Raw genomic sequence first — 18730 nt, 5'->3', positions numbered from 1 at the left:
GAGAGAGAGAGAGAAAGAGAGAGAGAGAGAGAGAGAGAGAGGGAGAGAGAGATAAAGAGGGAGATAGAGCCGAGGCAGGGAACTTAGACATTGAAACGTATTCTATGCTGAAAAAGTTCTTATCTGCATTTATACTATGATATATGTTTAAGTTTACGATTGGAAACAATTTCAGAGCCGTTTCAAAATCCGCTCGATAGTATATAGGTTTCTTGTATTTTGTATGGATAATGTCCACTATCTCGAACGATATTTGCCAGGTACCACACGCTCAATGTTATTGATAGACAGTGATACATTTACAGATTGTGATGTGCAATGTGCGTATATAGGAACCGCTGCGATTTATCGCCAATGTTACATTTGTGAACTGTGTCTGGCCATAGTGGTATGATCAGGCAACGTAGCACGAACGACCTTTAAAAAGATATTTTAAAATGCGGCAATCAGAAAAAGATGCAAAAGTGTTCTTTTGGATATTTCACTGATGAAGGCCTGTGGCCGATATATTTGAAAACGCTAAAACAATATAATTTTGGCTCCGCATATTTTTGAAAAGGAGGAAAGGTCATGACAATAAAGAAATACTTGATTTTTACATCAATATTATTGTATGTGATGCGCCAGGATCACTTGCAAATATCCGGTAAACGCTGTGCATTATTTGGCAGCCTTATCTACTTTAATGGCGCATTATGGAAGCAAAACGCTTCGTTGCGGGCTGCGGGGTTGCGGGTGGACGTGAAGTACGCTCAATGCTCATTTTCTCACTGACGCAATGGAATTTAAAAAAGGTCCGATATCCGTCCCACCGTATTGGAGTGGTGTGAGCGGCTTCACTGCACGTAAAGCGGCACATATTCACTGGTTTCAACCTCCAAAGTCCCCCAGATACACTGACGGGCCGGGTGGCGGCCGCTGATAGGGTCTTTGGGACAAGTCTGCCTCAGCCTAATGAGCTGATTTTTGACGCAATTCACGACTGCGACAAGGAGAGAGACAGCCGGCTCATAGGCGGCGGAACGGGGAGGGCACCGGGGCACCGTGCCCCCCTTTGATTTTGGCATTTTAACATTAGCCCTATGGGCGTTGCATGGAAAGAGTGGGACCAAAAGTCGGCAGTGCCCCCCCCCCTTAATTGAAGGTGTTCCGCCGCTACTGAGCCGGCTATCAAATTTACCAGACAAAGCGAGCCCCCCCCCCCTCGCGGTGGAGGTGCAGCCTACAAAATCCGTTACGCTTGACATGGTGAGGTCCGTCGTTTCGATGCGAATACCCGGCCACACTAAGAGACATTATCAAAACAGACACTAAACAGCAAACACTGAACAGCTTCCAAACATCACGGTCAGATCGTCCCGATCACATGTTTCTGACAGGCAGCGCCGGAGTCCCGGAATCAGACGAGGCACCGATGGACGGTGCGGAGGTGGACGCGCAGGTGTCCTTTCTGCGAGAAGACCTTGCCGCAGATGGGGCACGTGGTGTTGCCCATGTGAACCTGCTGGTGGTGGTAGTAGGACGAGTACGACGTGAAGTGACGCTGGCACAGGTGACACAGGAAGCCACCTGTCGGTCACAGCACACACAGTCACACATCAGCCGGGAATGGTGTGACAGGAGACGCAGAAAAGTCGAGATCAGCTAGCTCCGGGCCGGTAAAAGAAGTTCCTTTATAGAACGCAACGCCACGGTTGAAATCAAGAAGTTACGATGCATTGATGAATCGATAGACCGAGTCGATCGAATCGATAGGGACTCCTTTCCTTTCATAATAAAAGGAATAATTTACGACTTTAAGTGAAGTATGCCAGAGTTGAATGGCTAATCGCTGGAAAATCGATAATAAGTTGAGGTGGAATATTTTTGTGCTCAAGGATCGGCAAACATGTAGTCAAAAGGTAAACGGTACCTATGCAGCACAATTGTTTGAAAAGTTACAGGTTGGTACGTACCTTCATTATACCTAGGTACCTATATTATATATAAGTGGGTAGGATCAAATATGGATTGTAAAGTAAAATAATTAAATCGAATTCGAGGCAGCTGTAAACGGTTACCTACTCATTGTTTATACGCCAGCAGGGGTAAGAAAAGATAAATAATGAGATTCTTAGGTAACCGTGGCGTGCAGCCACAGATGCTTACATTTTGATTTACCTATAACAGGTAGTATTTCAAAGACACAGCTGCATAAAAAACATTTTGCATAGATTATTACATCTGGGTGTCACGGAGGCAGTCCTAAAGAGACAAAATCGAACGGGCCGATAATTTCACCAAGCGCGACTCTCAGGCAGGTAGGTAAGTCTTCTAAACGTGTAGGTAGGTTTAACGGTTGGTATGCATTTACTTAGCTCAGGTATTGTGATGCAGCTTGGTCTTCTTGCGTCGAACGGTTTGAGAGAGTGGACTTTTGGGTTGGCAGGTAATAGGTATGCAATATAACTTTTATTTTTGCATCCAAAACCGTCCCGAGCAGTGAACAGTAAGCAAACACACTTCATATACTATAGGTACACATCATATGTAAATGATAGGCACAATTCAGCCGCCTATAAAATATTATGCGGAAGAGACAAGTTGCGCCGTCACTTATTACAACTTAACTACGAAATTGCAAACAAATAAACGAACACAAAGCGAGAACTTGAAACAGCAACAAACACAATTTTAAATATTTACAACCAAAGGCATGTCCGCTTAGACGTCTCTGCCGATCACTTTGGCATGCTTCAGCGGAGCGGTGCTCTTGGTCGGGGCACCGACCCGAGATGCGACCCAGGCACACCCCAGCACGGGCTCACACAGACAACGGCTGAACGATGTCACGACCAACAGCTACGTGATATGATGCGCTGCTCGCATGTGGTACTTGAGGCCGGTTTTATCACGGTACACCCGCTGGCACAGATGGCACGTGGTCTGCCCACGATGGACGGCAGGGTGTTTGCTGAACGTGGAATATGAGAAAAACTGCTGACCACATATCTCACACCGTTTGCCCGGGTACCATTGCCGATCTGAAACAACAAACGTGTTCATTTTTGTTAAAACACCATATTAGGCACTGGCGGATCCAAGGAATGGGACATTTTTGTGTTATTTGTTTCTACCGCAACGTCCAAAATTGACGAAGTATGTTGTTAAAAAAAAAAACAAAGAAAGAAAATTCAACAGCATCTAATAAGTAGTAGAAAAACTGCCCAGTCGAGGGGGAATGGTTGGTGCTTCGCCCTGCCGAAGTCAGGTAATACCTAATAACACTAAGATCGCTTGACCTTGACGTCATCAAAGGTTTTGGTCAATTGATTCCAAGCAGGTCTAGTTAGCGAGTCGAAAAAGACAGCACTAATCTTGGAATGAGCTGCCGTATCGAATGAGCTGGGAATTGAAAAGCATATCGAACCCCCAGTCCAAACCTCGTCGTAATCAAGTGCTCGTAATACTCCGGTGTGTGCTCACGGATTGATGTTTTTTTCGGATAGATCGATTTGAGAAAAACACGATATAGGTGCTGTGCTATGTCCAGAAAATCCCTTCACGCTTGCTTTCATGCTCCCTTCATGTTACTTACAAACGTCTAGATAAAAGAGCTAAACGCTACCTGGAGACGGTGCCGGATGCCGATGCCCTCGGATGACCTTTTACAGCTCTGCGACACACACCACTGTCTATTTACACTTCCCCCGGGGCCAGCAGCGCCCTTTGGAGCCAGCAGCGCGCCGCCACCCTACTCCGGGGAGCCGGGCCGAGGCACCCCCATGGAGCGGGCCAGCGACCTCTCCCAGCAGTTGGTCTCTGGTGGACCTGGAGCCCGTATTTGGAGCGGAACACACGCACACACCGGTGACACTTGGTCTCCCCACGGTGCATGGATTGGTGTTTACCGTATGCTGACCTATGGTGTCCTGCAATGATCATTAACCGATCACATTGTAGTTATTTCTTCGCAAGAAACTGCTCTAGGGGCGAGACCTCCGGACTCCCCATTCCTCGTACCACTGCCAATCCCCATGTGGCTGCGGATTGTTCACCTATCACGAGTCACATCTGCGATCAGATGCACATAGTCACCGTGAGATGCACGAGACTAAGTCAGGCTGCGGAATGCGGATTGTTCACCTATCACAAATTATATCTGCGATCAATGCACGAGACCAAGTCATGCTCCAATATTTACTGAAAACGAGCTATCGTAACAATAATGACCCATGCATCGTAACACACAACAGGGTATACACACAAAACGCTTTTTCTGATCGCATTTAGGGCCTTTATTCTGATAGCTTTCTAGAACTCGCTTAAGAGCAGTGTGGTGTGTGCCTACGATAAATTTTGAATAAATGCTCCTCCCGCGGTGATCCATATAACTGTAGTGCTATCTGTGGGCCGCATGTAGCACAAAGATTCAATATCGATATTACCCAAAGTAGTTTATTTGAACAACCACATGAAGTTCTAGTGCCAATTACAAACTTTTACACAGTGCAAAAGCCGCCAACGGCCAGTACTCAACTATTCATTGATTAATTGCAGAACTCAAAAGCACAAAAACACAAATCGATACCATACCGTTCACCCAGTACTGTACTTGCATACACGACAAACGATACAGTACATGATACGAGCGATACTCCACGCATCACTATGTCACAAACTAAGGCCACGATCGGGACAATGTCGACCGATTGTCGTTTAACAATCCAAGTCGTGGACCATCCTCATGTGTGTCTTCAGGTAGGATTTCTGCCGGTAGACGCGCAGACACAGCGGACACTTCGTCTCCCCGCGGTGCAGGGCGCGGTGCTTTCGGAACGTCGACGACGAGAAGAACTGCTGAGAGCACACCTCGCACCGCTTGCCAGGAAACCAGGGACCGTCTGAAAAGACACACAACAAAAGGATTAAAAGAGTGGGGTACATAACACGATTTATTTTGTAACAAATAAATCAAGATTTTTTGGGTAGAAGTTCAAGCTATTCATCGTTGATTCGTTTCATGTTTGAACGAGATTGCTCGTGCGTGTTCATTTTCAACATAAGGGTTGAAATAAAATAAACGGTAATATAATGAAAAATTGCACCTGGTAAAGCAAATCATTCATGAAAGGAAATCACCGACAACCAAACAAATGAACATCGGCCCATCATAGACTTTGGCTGTATGATCTGTTAACTGACCCTCTCATCACCTAAACCCATCACCCTCTCAAGTCACCTAAACCACTTCTCGCACAACTTTGTACGAATATCAAACGCAAGGATCAGTCGCGTACATACATGTGCACTGCAAGGCACACGCAAACCGCCTGCTTAGTATCCTGTGTATAAAAGAGAGAGTCGCAGAGAGACCCACTGAGCTGCTATTAGTGGAGAGTTATCTCCTATATCAACCTCCCCCCTTCCTACCTCCGAGGTGGCAAAAACGAATGAAAGTACTCAACTATTACCATGTCATTAGTAGTGGGAGTGATGAACCCTCCGCAGGTGTGCCAGCATGTTGCCCTTCTGGGTGAACACACGGTGGCACACCGGACACTGGGTCTCCCCACGGTGGAGTGCACGGTGTTTTCTGAATGATGACGATGAGAAGAACTGCTGATCGCATATCGCGCACCGCTTACCCGGATACCACGGACCGTCTGAAAGGGACAGACCGAGCAGATGGTGAATGAGTGGATTAGATTAGATATCCGTTACTTAACCGCAGGTTGTTTGAAAAGACAAACACTATTCGTTAGAATTGTGTTTTTCTATTGAAAAACAACCGGAGCGGTCCTTCTCCGGGCTATGTTTAGCATGGCTGGCCGCGAATTGGGGCAACTTGGGTGGGGCCTAAACGTGCATTGCGATTTTCGTAAAAAGTTCAGGGTATGGGCTCCCGCAGGCGATCTACCTGATGGCACCGGTCGCTATTCGCTCAGAATTCTTTTGCGCGTGGCACGTGCGATTCCATTTTCCCCATGTTAAGTCAACGGAGTTTTGGACACTTTTTGCGCGATCGCGAATAGCGGAAAAAATCGCCGATCAAGGTATGGTTTGCTGCACACCATTTTATGACCGACACGTTCAGGTACACGCCCGTGTGCGCCGTATACCCGTCAGAATTCGTTAACTTGAGTTGCACGAGTTTGAAGTTGAACTTTTTTTGCTCCCCATGCTAAGTCAATGGACGTTTTTGCAGAGACATTTTCATTCGTTCATTGCACAAAATTTTATGATACGATTTTGTTTAAACATTCAGGACCTGTTGAGAAACGACCATAGAACATGTTGTTATGTTTCGTTATGAAATATAATGGCCCGTTTTGGGGTAATCGGCACGTGCATTTTCCCATAGGGTTAACATGGGAAAAAATTAAAATGCGATTTGCGAAAAATTTCGTCAATTATATTTGCTGATATTTTTAGGGTCGGATCTCGGGCTGGCACCCCAACTGACGGTGGTAATTACTTAAAATATAATTGACAAAATTTCGGGTAATCGTCACAAACAGTTACCCCATGTTGAGCCTATGGCGATTTCGAAAAATTATTTTCAAATCGATTTTGTCAAAAATTTCCACGTTAGATTTTGAAAATGTTCCAATATGTTGTGCCCCGTGGTGTCGGCTACCACATGGTATGGGTCAGATATGGGGCGATTGAAAAGCACGTGCCACGTGCAAACGTGTTCGATGGGGTAACCTCCGGGAAAATCCGACATTGGCCAACTGGGGGTCGTATGGCGTGGAAACGACTTCAACTAGCGACACCAAATCAGTGCAGCCGGTGAGCAGATGAATCCAGCTTGTCGCACTGGTGGTCACGTGTCGCACGTGCTATTGCACGTGCCGTGGCACGGGGTCAATTTTGGTGCTTAAATATACTAGCATTGTGAAATGCAAGGAGTGGGGGAAATTGCCGTCAGGCCGTCAGTTTTTATGATAGGGTCGATCTGAAAACGGGTTTAGGCACAGAATGAAGGACGCTAAAAAACTGCTATCTCGGATTTTTTGTAAAATGAAAAATTTAAAATTCTGGGGAAATTATATGTTCGAAAGGTGAAATTTCCCTAAATTTTCCCGTTTTTCGAGTTTAGCCGTCCACTGTTCGGAGACGGTGACACCGGCCGGGGTCATCTTTTACATGCTGATGGCCACGTCGATGGGTCATCACGTGGCGTGAACGGTGAAGCTATCAGAGGTACGGCACGTGCCACGTGGCCACGTGTTTGAGTCGCGTACCTCCCAGATTATCGTGTGTTTGCCGATTTGTGGCCTTATAGCACGAAAACAGCACAAGCCAGGAACACTGAAATGGTGCAATCAGTGAGGGGACAAGTCCTGCTTACACTACCGGCGGTCACGTGGCACACGTGCAAATTTGGGCACCTCCGTTGCGGAGATATTTTATAGTGAAATATTCAAATGAACATAACTTTGTCAGTTTAAGTCCAATTGGGCTAGATTTTGGTGGGTGGATAAAATTGTTTAGCGACAGGAACGAATGCGCCACGTTTGTCGCAGTGCGCCACGTTTGTCTCAAAGCGCCATTTTTGCCGCAAATCACAGAATGTGCCTAACTTTATCGAACATGGGACGATTAGGATGCGCTTTGATTGAAGGATGGCTGCTTAAACGGCAGATATGAATGCACCACACTTGCCGCAAGGCGCCATATTTGTCTTAATGCGTCAGTGTTTAGTTTAACGGACGGCGTGCGTTTTTTTGCGGCAGTGTTTGTAGCACACTGACTCCCGTGTGCACGTGCAAGGCTCATCCCCTCGTTTGGCGGCGGGCGTTTTTGCTGCGTTTTCAAAGGTGCTTGCTCAAACAACCTGCGGTCCCGCGATGCGGAGCCCAGCATCGCAGATGCTGGTAGCTACTGTGTGAGTTAATCTATATTATGAATTATAACATGTCTGTACGATCTCCATCCATCCGTCATGTCTTATGTGTCTTATTGCGCCTGAAAGGCGCCGCGTATCGGCGTGAAATTTGGCATGCCGAATCTGTGGGCGTGGGCGGCCTTTGTATTAAAATTTGGGGCTGATTGGTCCAGGGGTGCGCCTTCAGCACGTGCAAAAGGGTGCTCTCATAGGGATAGCATGGTGTCGGCGAGAGCGGCGGTGAACCGAAAATCGGGCCGACATGTATCGCTTTCCGGGCTTAGATCTCGGCAACCGGTGGTCACAGAGAGAAGCGGCTGCCACCAATGGATAGAGGAGAGATGGGCCTAGCGTACTGATATAGTTTCATAGTATAGCACGCGTCACGTGCAAGGCAATACCCGCGGTTGCGAAAAAATGACCGATTTCGTGCATTGTGGGAAGAAAATCGATGCCGCTGGAAAACGGTTTGACGGAATGAAATCGGTGTGGTGCCATTTTGCAGGCAAATGTACGTGTAATCAGAGGATAGCAGATAAAAAGCGATGATCCGTACCATTTCCTTAATAACGAAACATTAATTGGAAAATTTATTTCGCGCGGAGCGCGATGTCCTTTACAACATCGAAACGTACTGAAAACGTTGATCAATCGCTATGAAACCTACATATTCGGAAAGACCATTCTTTTCTGACCAATATCCACCCAAAATATTATCGAAAAGTCAATAAACTTGGGTGAAAATGACTCAAACATACGACCGTGTTTCGTTAACGTTACGGGTATTTTTCAACAAAATCCGATCGATGGCTTATGGCCGGCAGGCCATTCAAATTTTGTTAATAGCTTTCAAAGCATGGGCTGCAATGCACCGCCCGCAAAGGGGAATTCCAAACACTGAAAATAAGCGCCTACCAGTAAACAGCACATTATTGTACTAGGAATAACTCAGCTACTACTGGGCCGATTGCGCTGAAACTTGGACTGTGGGTGGAGGGGACAATAACCTGGCGATGCATCGTCATTTCTGACAGGTAGGGTGGATCGATTGCACGTGCGCACGTGAGGGGTCCGCTTCTACATCTCAAGAACGGCTGGGCCGATTTCGCTCAAATTTTGTTCACTGTTGGGGACCATTTAGAAAGGTGGCTGGCACAAGTCATCTGGAGTCTCAGCTAGCGCGTGCGCACGTGCAGTGGGCCAGTTTGATATCTCAAGAACGGCTGGGCCAATTGCGCTCAAACTTGGTACGTTACTTTAATCGAGTATGAGAAGGGTAACTATGTGTTATTAGTAAGGTACGGTATGGTTAGGTTAGGGTAGGGTAGGGTGGGTTTGAGTTCGATAAAGGCAAACCATGAGAAAGGCTCTAACAACCCGCAACCAGCACCAGCATACCATGCCGTACAAACAAATATCCAACTCCGACAAAATAAGACAAATAAAAATCAAAAGTTCCCACACCCAAACTAATGCCCCCTCAAACGCATCTATCAAAGCGCACAGTTATGGCGCAAAACATGCCATCTAGTCTATATTATGAATTATAAGTCGTCCGTGCGTGCGTTCTCCATCCATCCGTGTGTCATGACTTATGTGTCTTATTGCGCCGGAACGGCGCCGCGTATCGACGTGAAATTTGGCATGCCGAATCTGTGGGCGTGGGCGGCCTTTGTATTAAAATTTGGGCGTGATCGGACCAGGGGTGCGCCGTCGGCACGTGCAAAAGGGTGCTCCCATAGGCTTAACACGTGGCCCGCGAAAACCGCCAACGGGCGAAAATCGGGCCTGCAGCGCTCCTTTCCCGAGCTTATATCTCGGTAACCGTAAGTCGCAGCGACATGCGGTTTTCACTGATGGATACAGAAGAGATGGGCCTATCGTATGCAACAAGTTTTTTTCTTAGTTATGTACCACGTGCAAAGAAATAGCCTCTAATCTCGAGAAAACGGGCATTTTTTACACATTTCAGGAAAAACGTTGGCATTTGAAAACGATGCACTCGAATGACACGAGATGCATTTCACAGACTAAAAGAGGATCTGACCTTTTCAGAATACATATGTTTTTGACCATTCACTTGCAAATCTTTATAATTAAACGCTTACAAATTGCAAGTTTTACGCGTAAAAGGCATGGTCGTCTTTGCACCGTCATAATGCCTTGATAACGAAGACTTATGGCTATAAATTTACCATAGAGTGAGAGAACACTCTTTTCTGATCAATATCCACCCAAAATATTTTCAAAAAGTCATCAAGGGCTCTAAGAAACAGAGCAATGATTATACCGTTTTCGACGCATTTTTTACCAGTTGAGCGGCGGCGGCCGGCCTTGAACGCGGCACCGGCGCAGTAATATTACCGTGTGCTTTATATTTGTCTAATACTCGCCATTTATCCGCTGACGGCGCGGCCGAGTGGATAAGATGTCAGTCTCCAAATCCGAAGACGGGTGGTTCGCGGCCGGTCGGCGACGAAGCTTTTCGCCCGAATTCGTCCCTAGGTAGCATTCGGCCAGCCGGCAACCGCCGAGAGGGCTGCGAATGTTACATTTTAACGAGCTGGCGTACCGTTAGGCATCGACTCAGCAACAACGCATTCTTACTCTCAGATCAATATACCGAAAGCTGGCCATCTAGGGTATGAGTACTAAGTAGTGTATGGGCAGAGTAGGTATGGGCAGGGTAGGGTATGGTTAGGTGACTGGTAGGATAGGGTAGAAGTTGGGTATGGGCCGGGTAGGGTATGGGCAGGGTAGGATAATGGCAGTGTTAGAGTATGGGCAGGGCAGGGTATGGGCAGGGCAGAGTATGGTTAGGTGATGGGTAGGATAGGATAGAAGTTGGGTATGGGCAGGATAGGGTATGGGCAGGTAGGGTATGGGCAGGGTAGGGTATGAGTAAGGACCCAAATAATACAAGTAAAACGATTTTTAACCCAGCATAATGCATCCGTAAAACCAATTTAATCAAAACATCAAGTTATAGCGCAAAACATGCCATCTAGTCTATCACATATATAAAAATCAAAATGTCTGTACGTATGTATGTATGTATGTATGTATGTATGTAACGCGTCAGTCACGCTTGGCGGGCTATTGCTCCGGAACGGTGCGGGCTACGGGGGTGAAATTTTGGACTTAAGTCGGACGCGTGCATCTGTTTGTCGTATTAAATTTTGGTGGGGGTGCGTGCAGCGGTGTGCACGTGGCGGGCGCATCTTTGCAGCATTTTGGGCCGCGGCCGGCGCCGAGCAGACGGCACGCGCCCTAGGCTCAAATTGTTCGCTGCGAAAATGAGGGAAAACAGAGTCGGAGGTCGTTGACCTTTGGCAATGAATACCGGAACAGAGCACCGCCGGCCAGGAGGAGACGCCAAATTTATTCTGGCCATAACTCGGCCGCTACTGGACCGATTTTATTGAAACTTGATTTATTACGGTGCACGTAATGCTGTCCCTCTTTACGCTGCGCGTAATGCTGTCCCTCTAGTTTACATATATAAAAATCAAAACGTCTGTACGTATGTATGTATGTATGTATGTATGTATGTAACGCGTCAGTCACGCTTGGCGGGCTATTGCTCCGGAACGGTGCGGGCTACGGAGGTGAAATTTTGGGCGCAAGTCGGACGCGTGCATCTGTTTGTCGTATCAACTTTTCGAGGGGGTGCGTGCGGCGGTTTGCACGTGGCGGGCGCATCTTTGCGGAATTTTGGGCCGCGGCCGGTTTCGAGCAGACGGCACGCGCCTTAGGCTCAGATTGTTCGCTGCGAAAATGAGGGAAAACAGAGTCGGAGGTCGTTGACCTTTGGCAATGAATACCGGAACAGAGCACCGCCGGCCAGGAGGAGACGCCAAATTTATTCTGGCCATAACTCGGCCGCTACTGGGCCGATTGCAATGAAACTTGATTTATTACGCTGCGCGTAATGCTGTCCCTCTTTACGCTGCGCGTAATGCTGTCCATCTAGTTTACATATATAAAAATCAAAACGTCTGTACGTATGTATGTATGTATGTATGTATGTATGTAACGCGTCAGTCACGCTTGGCGGGGTATTGCTCCGGAACGGTGCGGGCTGCGGGGGTGAAATTTTGGACATAAGTCAGACGCGTGCATCTGTTTGTCGTATTAAATTTTGGTGGGGGTGCGTGCAGCGGTGTGCACGTGGCGGGCGCATCTTTGCGGGATTTTGGGCCGCGGCCGGCGCCGATCAGAGAGCACGCGCATTAGCCTCAGTTTCTTCGCTGCAAAACTGGGTGAAATCAGAGCCGGAAGGTCACTGACCTTTGGCAATGAATACCGGAACAGGGCACCGCCGTCCAGGAGGAGACGCCAAATTTATTCTGGCCATAACTCGGCCGCTACTGAGCCGATTTTATTGAAACTTGACTTATTACGCTGCACGTAATGCTGTCCCTCTTTACGCTGCGCGTAATGCTGTCCCTCTAGTCTATATTATGAATTATAACATGTCCGTGCGTCCATCCATGTGTCATGACTTATGTGTCTTATTGCGCCTGAAAGGCGCCGCGTATCGACGTGAAATTTGGCATGCCGAATCTGTGGGCGTGGGCGGCCTTTGTATTAAAATTTGAGCGTGATCGGCCCAGGGGTGCGCCGTCAGCACGCGCTCGCGTGCGCCATAGGGTTAACACGGGAAACGGTCAAATCGAAGATCGGGCGAAAACCGGCCTGCGGCGCCCACTTCCCGAGCCCAAAACTTGGCGACAGATTGCCGTAGCGAGGTGGGGTTGCAACCACTGGATAGAGGAGAGATGGACCTAGCGTATTGACATGGTTTCATAGTATAGCACGCGCCACGTGCAAGACAGGACCGCCGGTTGTGAAAAAATGACCGATTTCGTGCATTGTGACGGGAAAATGGATGCCGCTGGAAAACGGTTTGACGGAATGAAATCGGTGTGGCACCATTTTACAGACAAATGTACGTGTAATGATAGCAAAACAAATAAAAAGTGATGATCCGTACCATTTCCTTAATAATGAAACATTAATTGGAAAATTTGATTCGCTCGGAGCGCGATGTCCTTTACAACATAAAAACGTATTGAAAACGCTGACCAATGGCTATGAAACCTACATATTTGGAAAGAGCATTCTTTTCTGACCAATATCCACCCAAAATATTATCGAAAAGTCAATAAACTTTCGTGAAAATGACTCAAGCATGTGATCATGTTTTGTTAACGTTACCGGTATTTTTCGACAAAATCCGATCGATGGCTTATGGCCGGCAAGTCATTCAACTTTTGACAATAGCTATCAAAGCATGGGCTGCAATACACCGCCCGCCAAGGGGAGTTCCAAACAATGAAAATAAGCGCCTTCCACTAAACAGCACATTTTTGTACTAGGAATAACTACGCTACTACTGGGCCGATTGCGCTGAAACTTGGACTGCGGGTGGAGGGGGCACTCATCTGGCGATGCATGGTCATGTGTGACAGGTAGGGTGGATCGATTGCACGTGCGCACGTGAGGGGTCCACTTATACATCTCAAGAACGGCTGGGCCGATTTCGCTCAAATTTTGTACACCGTTAGGAACAATTTAGAGGGGTGGCTGGCACAAGTCATCTAGAGTCTCAGTTAGCGCGTGCGCACGTGCAGTGGGCCAGTTTTATATCTCAAGAACGGCTGGGCCGATTGCGCTCAAATTTGGTACGTTACTTTAATCGAGTATGAGAAGGTTAACTATGAGTTATTAGTAAGGTAGGGTATGGGTAGGTTAGGGTAGGGTAGGGTGGGTTTGAGTTCGATACAGGCAAACCATGAGAAAGGCTCTAACAACCCGCAACCAGCACCAGCATACCATGCCGTTCAAACAAATATCCAACTCCGACAAAATAAGACAGATAAAAATCATAAGTTCCCACACCCAAACTAATGCCCCATCACATGCACCTATCAAAACGCACAGTTATAGCGCAAAATATGTCATCTAGTCGTGCATAAGCCCAACAGGTGGTGCAAAAAAGGATGTTATAGGGGAGAGTGGGGTAATTTGGCTGCCTTTTTTTAGAAAACGATGTAACTAAAAATCGACGACACATTTCTGTATTTTCTCAACGCTGACAGGTGTGGCATACATTTTACTTTCTTGGACAGTAAACTTGAAATTATAAAGTAACTACTTATATTGAAATTGTGACGCATTACAAAGGTCTGCAAAGCGGCCAAATTGCCCCACTAGCAGGGTTATTTGGCCGGGGGTGTGGGGCAATTTGGCCGGAGTTAGTTTGAGGCCATGATTTTTGTTATAGGCGAGTCAGCTTCACATTCAGCAATGACGCGTGTCCTACGACGCATTTGAAGCATTTTGGAGGTTGACTCAGCCGTCACATGGGTCGAAAATAGTCAAAATAACGGGTCTAGATGCGATGACAGTTTTTTACGAATAACTTTTGAAGTAATCAAACTAGGCCAAAACTAAAAGTACCATCGTAATTCTCTCGTCATTCCGCATCGAGACATGTATATGTTGACCTCGAGAGGTCAAGGTCAAAGGTTGGCTTCAGGTCACGTTACCTCAGGTCGCTTGACCTCAAGGTTACGTGAGTTCAAGGCCATTGCCCATTATGCATATCATTCGATGCGCCTTGACGAGCTGAACACAATGATACCATTTGCGCGGCTGTATCTTTTTTCTGTAAGTATTTATTAGCAAAAAACCGCTAAGTAACCTTTGATGACGTCACATGCCCTTACAGCCGTCCAATAGGAAATATGGCATCAAGGTAGTCAAAGTTGGTCATGAATTATGTCCTTTATTGTATAATAGAGGGACAGCATTACGCGCAGCGTAATGAATCAATTTTCAATAAAATCGGCCCAGTAGCGGCCGAGTTATGGCCAGAATTAATTTAGCGTCTCCTCCTGGCCGGCGGTGCTCTGTTCCGGTATTCATTGCCAAAGGTCAGTGACGTTCCGGCTTTAATTTCACTCAGTTTTGCAGCGAAGAAACTGAGCCTAAGGCGCGTGCTCTCTGATCGGCGCCGGCCGCGGCCAAAATTCCGCAAAGATGCGCCCGCCAAGTGCAAACCGGCGAGCGCACCCCCTCGAAAAGTTGATACGACAAACAGATGCACGCGTCCGACTTGCGCCCAAAATTCCACCCCCGTAGCCCGCACCGTTCCGGAGCAATAGCCCGCCAAGCGTGACTGACGCGTTACATACATACATACATACATACATACATACGTACAGACATTTTGATTTTTATATTATTGTATAATTGACCATGACAACTCGACCGTCCCAGCATAGTGACTCTGAGCGCACCGGCCAAGTTGCCCCGCTAGTCCCGGCCAAATAACCCCGCATTGCCATTCTGAAATGTTTTGTCTATAAAGTCGTCATGGCTGTACAGAACTAGATGAAATTGCTCTTGGAACCGCTGAACACCCTAAAAAATGGCGCTATAATGTTGGAATTCGTTTACAGCCCAAATACTACATGTTATACAAATTTTTAAACGGAAGTAAAAGTTACGATTTTCTAACGAAATTCACCTTTTATTAATTTTGAATAAAACTAAGAGGGGGGAAAGTTTTGACATTTGTTCTCGAGTTAGTTCTGCCGACGACAAATGGATAGAGACTGAAGTTATTTCATTCACTTTTATCAGCTTTCGTACAGGTGGGGGCGGCCAATTTACACCACCGGCCAAATTACCCCACTCTCCCCTACTTATTGAGCGCGTTATTCTTTGCAGACTAGGTTAAAATGAATGGAGCTCGCTTTACACATTTGTCATAACTCCCGATAATATCGTACCTGTAATATCGTAATATCTCCGAATTGTATCGATAATATCGTACCTGTTTATTCTCTACGCTGAAGATATCCCGAGACAGTGGCTGTAGATAAAAATATCTTCCCAATAGAAAAATAGGAGTGCGTGTTGCTTCTACGTTTTTTTTTCCAATTAAAAAAGGCTCCTTCAAATAAGTCAATAAATATCAAATCAGTGAGTGCTCGTTCACTAGCTCGGTGATATCGACATCGGTGGTTACCGACTGACTGATATAACAGCGAAATATCGCCGCTTTGTGCAAATAACTGTTAGGAAGTGAGACGAATCCGGCCGGATGGCGGTCTCCGATCAGCTCGATCCGCTACCGCTATGGAATATAACCGAAACCAGAGGCAGTCAGTGCCGGTGTGCCGACATTTCTATCCACAGTCTTTTATCAACGCATAACCTAAATGTTCGCATCTTTCCTATCAAATCAGTGACTTCAAATCACTGGCTGTAAGCCTACAGGAATGTGACAGATCCGCAGCAGTCAGTCGCCTTGTGAGGCGGTCATTCCTGAACCCGTTCATTCTGCAACTTACCAAACAGCACTGCACCGCACCGACCTCTCCCCAAGAAAACAGCATCGACAAAAGCAACCCCCTTTATTTACATCGCATCGAAGCAGCGCAAACTTTGCGCCCAAATTACATCTATCTACAGGATCAGCATTATATCTGTGCGAGCATGCATCTACGGACAGTTAGACGATGGAATGAAAAAGAGCTTAACCTCTAAGACGGCTCGGTGAGCTCTACACGTACAGTCTACATTCGTTTACCAATCTGCACGCTCGCGGACACCGCGATTGTGATCAAAACTTGCGAACTCCGTGCACCAGTTTCAGGTGGGTCAACATGTAGGTCTTGGTGCTGAGGACTTTGTAGCAGATGGGACACTTCGTCTCGCCGCGGTGCGCAGCCATGTGGTGACCGTAGGAAGACGATGCGTAAAACTGAATGTCGCATATCGGACACCGCTTACCGGGGTACCACTTTTTCTTTTTACCTGAAACATACGCAGGACAACAGCAATTAGGGAACAAATAAGGTTTCATATTTTTAAGAACGTGGTAGGCAAGAGAGGTAACAAAGTTGATATGATTAGCTGTTTTCTGTAAAGAAATATGTTTCACTGCATGACGTGGTCACTTGGGTGGGTTGGGTATCCATGGGAATGTTGCATAACTCATAGAAATATTGTATCATGTTGAATCTCTTACGAAATACATTTTCGTTATATTATGCGCTCCGAAAAAGTATGAGTTTTTTTATCAAATCAATTTTATTTACCTTTAACTTTCATAAACATAGAAATGAGATGCTCTATTCTAAGGCATATTTATTTTGTACCTACACAACTTAGGGACTTGCTGCGACATATCGCAATATATCGCAACAACAAAAAATGCCGATAAATAGCGCAAATCTCGCATTTATATGAATGTATGTGTCTCGTCATCGTCAAAGGGGTTTGATGACGCAGCTGACACTATTCTGATCACCTGTCTTCAGAAAACCCATCCACTTCACCGATAAACAAAGATAAGCGTCGTAAGTTTATTTTTGTCCTTTGACATTTACATATTTCTGAGATATTGTAGACGCATGTCTCCAAGCTATAAACACTGGGAGCGGAGTCCCTCTGATGCAGCAGGACATTTGAGCACGACATATCTGCCAGTCAAATGTGACATATCTGCCACATTTGAGCGCGACATGCCTGCCGGTCGCTCACACATTTCGCGACAAACTCGGACCAAATAAATGAGTGAGAAGTTACCGCCGACAACAAATATCGACACTTGCGTCGGTGCCGGAAAGCTTAACGTTACGAGAATCCCACTTCGACTCCAAGCCATGTCAACGGGGACGTGCAATCCGAGTTTTCTATATCTTATAATATCAAAACCCACAATCTACTACTATGCATGTACACTTCCAAGAGCTAGCGAGCAGAAGATTGGCTAAGTTATACCTCTACGAGTTACGAAAACACTGAAATGATCAGATCTCACGAAACACTGCTCGCTCCTATAGCTTGTCTAGTAAGCCTTACTCACACATTTACACGTTCATTTTGACACATCAGAAGCAAAGTTTTCAGCTTTCACAGGCGCGTTCGCGTATGTTTTAATGTGCATTTTATAGCGCCGTTCGAATCACCACAAAGCAACCATTCAACTTATGCATGAGCGATATTGCTCAGTGCAATACCGTGCTAGTTGGACCATTGATGGACATTCTTTAGGTGCGACTTCATGCTGCTTTTTTGGGTGAACATTCGCAGACAGACTGGGCACTGTGTCTCCCCTCGGTGCACCGCCAAATGGCTTCTGAACGATGAGTAGGCTTGAAAAGACTTGTCGCAAATGCTGCACTTCTTTTCGGGACGCCAGTTGCTCTCTGTGAATCAAAAACGTTTTACTTTCAGGGTCACAAATACCATGTTTCACATTATTGAATTGCCGAATATATTTTAAGTGAAGATTAGGTAAATTAATGCCTTTAATAAATGTCCCTATTATGTGGAATGGGCTCTGCCGTAGAACGTGGTTGATGCGATCCCATGAATGCTGCAAAATTGATCTTAAACTGACTTCTACGTATATATCATTCGATAAGAATATAATTGTATTTTAATAAGGTGGCGAAGTACTAGAATGAGCAGCATGATTGAATATCGTAGAAGAATAACCGCATGCTCACTATCTTTTAACAATCCAAAATTAGCCTAAAATTTTAGGCTTTTTTTGGATTGTTAAAAGATAGTGAGCATACGGTTATTCTTCTACGATATAATTGTATTTTATCAAAGTTGTATATATCCATGACCACCGAAACAGGTATTTGTCCTTAGAATTAGTGCCCGAAATTGGTCACTGGTCACTCACATGTCAGACGTCACCCAACGGCTTTTTAAACATGTACAATGTAGGTACATGTTTAAAAGATATTTTAAATTATGATGTACAATGTAGGTACATCATAATTTCCCAGGCGCTTTTAACAAGCAATGCCTAGTTCTGTTTTT

General features: G+C 46.1%; 1 protein-coding gene across 13 annotated transcripts in view; it reads right to left on the bottom strand.

The window, feature by feature from the left end:
• Positions 1 to 1348: 1348 nt before the first annotated feature.
• LOC122388943 (broad-complex core protein isoforms 1/2/3/4/5-like) overlaps positions 1349 to 18730 on the bottom strand; it is a 62646-nt gene continuing 45264 nt past the window's right edge. For 2 of the 13 annotated variants that reach the window (XM_043380514.1, XM_043380522.1), the window contains exons 6-7: positions 5454 to 5645; positions 4418 to 4883 (exon numbers count right to left, since the gene is read on the bottom strand). In XM_043380514.1, the coding sequence (XP_043236449.1) occupies positions 5461 to 5645 (185 nt within the window). In that variant the 3' untranslated portion in view covers positions 4418 to 4883; positions 5454 to 5460. Of the gene's footprint in view, positions 1570 to 2443; positions 3024 to 4417; positions 4884 to 5447; positions 5646 to 16285; positions 16706 to 17242; positions 18103 to 18405; positions 18409 to 18730 lie in introns of those variants that run through there. The other 11 variants (XM_043380509.1, XM_043380505.1, XM_043380519.1 and 8 more) reach the window with 9 other exon arrangements.

The sequence above is a fragment of the Amphibalanus amphitrite genome, unplaced genomic scaffold (genome assembly GCF_019059575.1).
Source record: "Amphibalanus amphitrite isolate SeventyFive unplaced genomic scaffold, NRLGWU_Aamphi_draft 000339F_arrow, whole genome shotgun sequence".
Lineage (NCBI taxonomy): Eukaryota > Metazoa > Arthropoda > Thecostraca > Balanomorpha > Balanidae > Amphibalanus > Amphibalanus amphitrite.
Note: the sequence above shows the minus strand (reverse complement) of the source record. Positions and strands in the feature narration are given on the sequence as shown.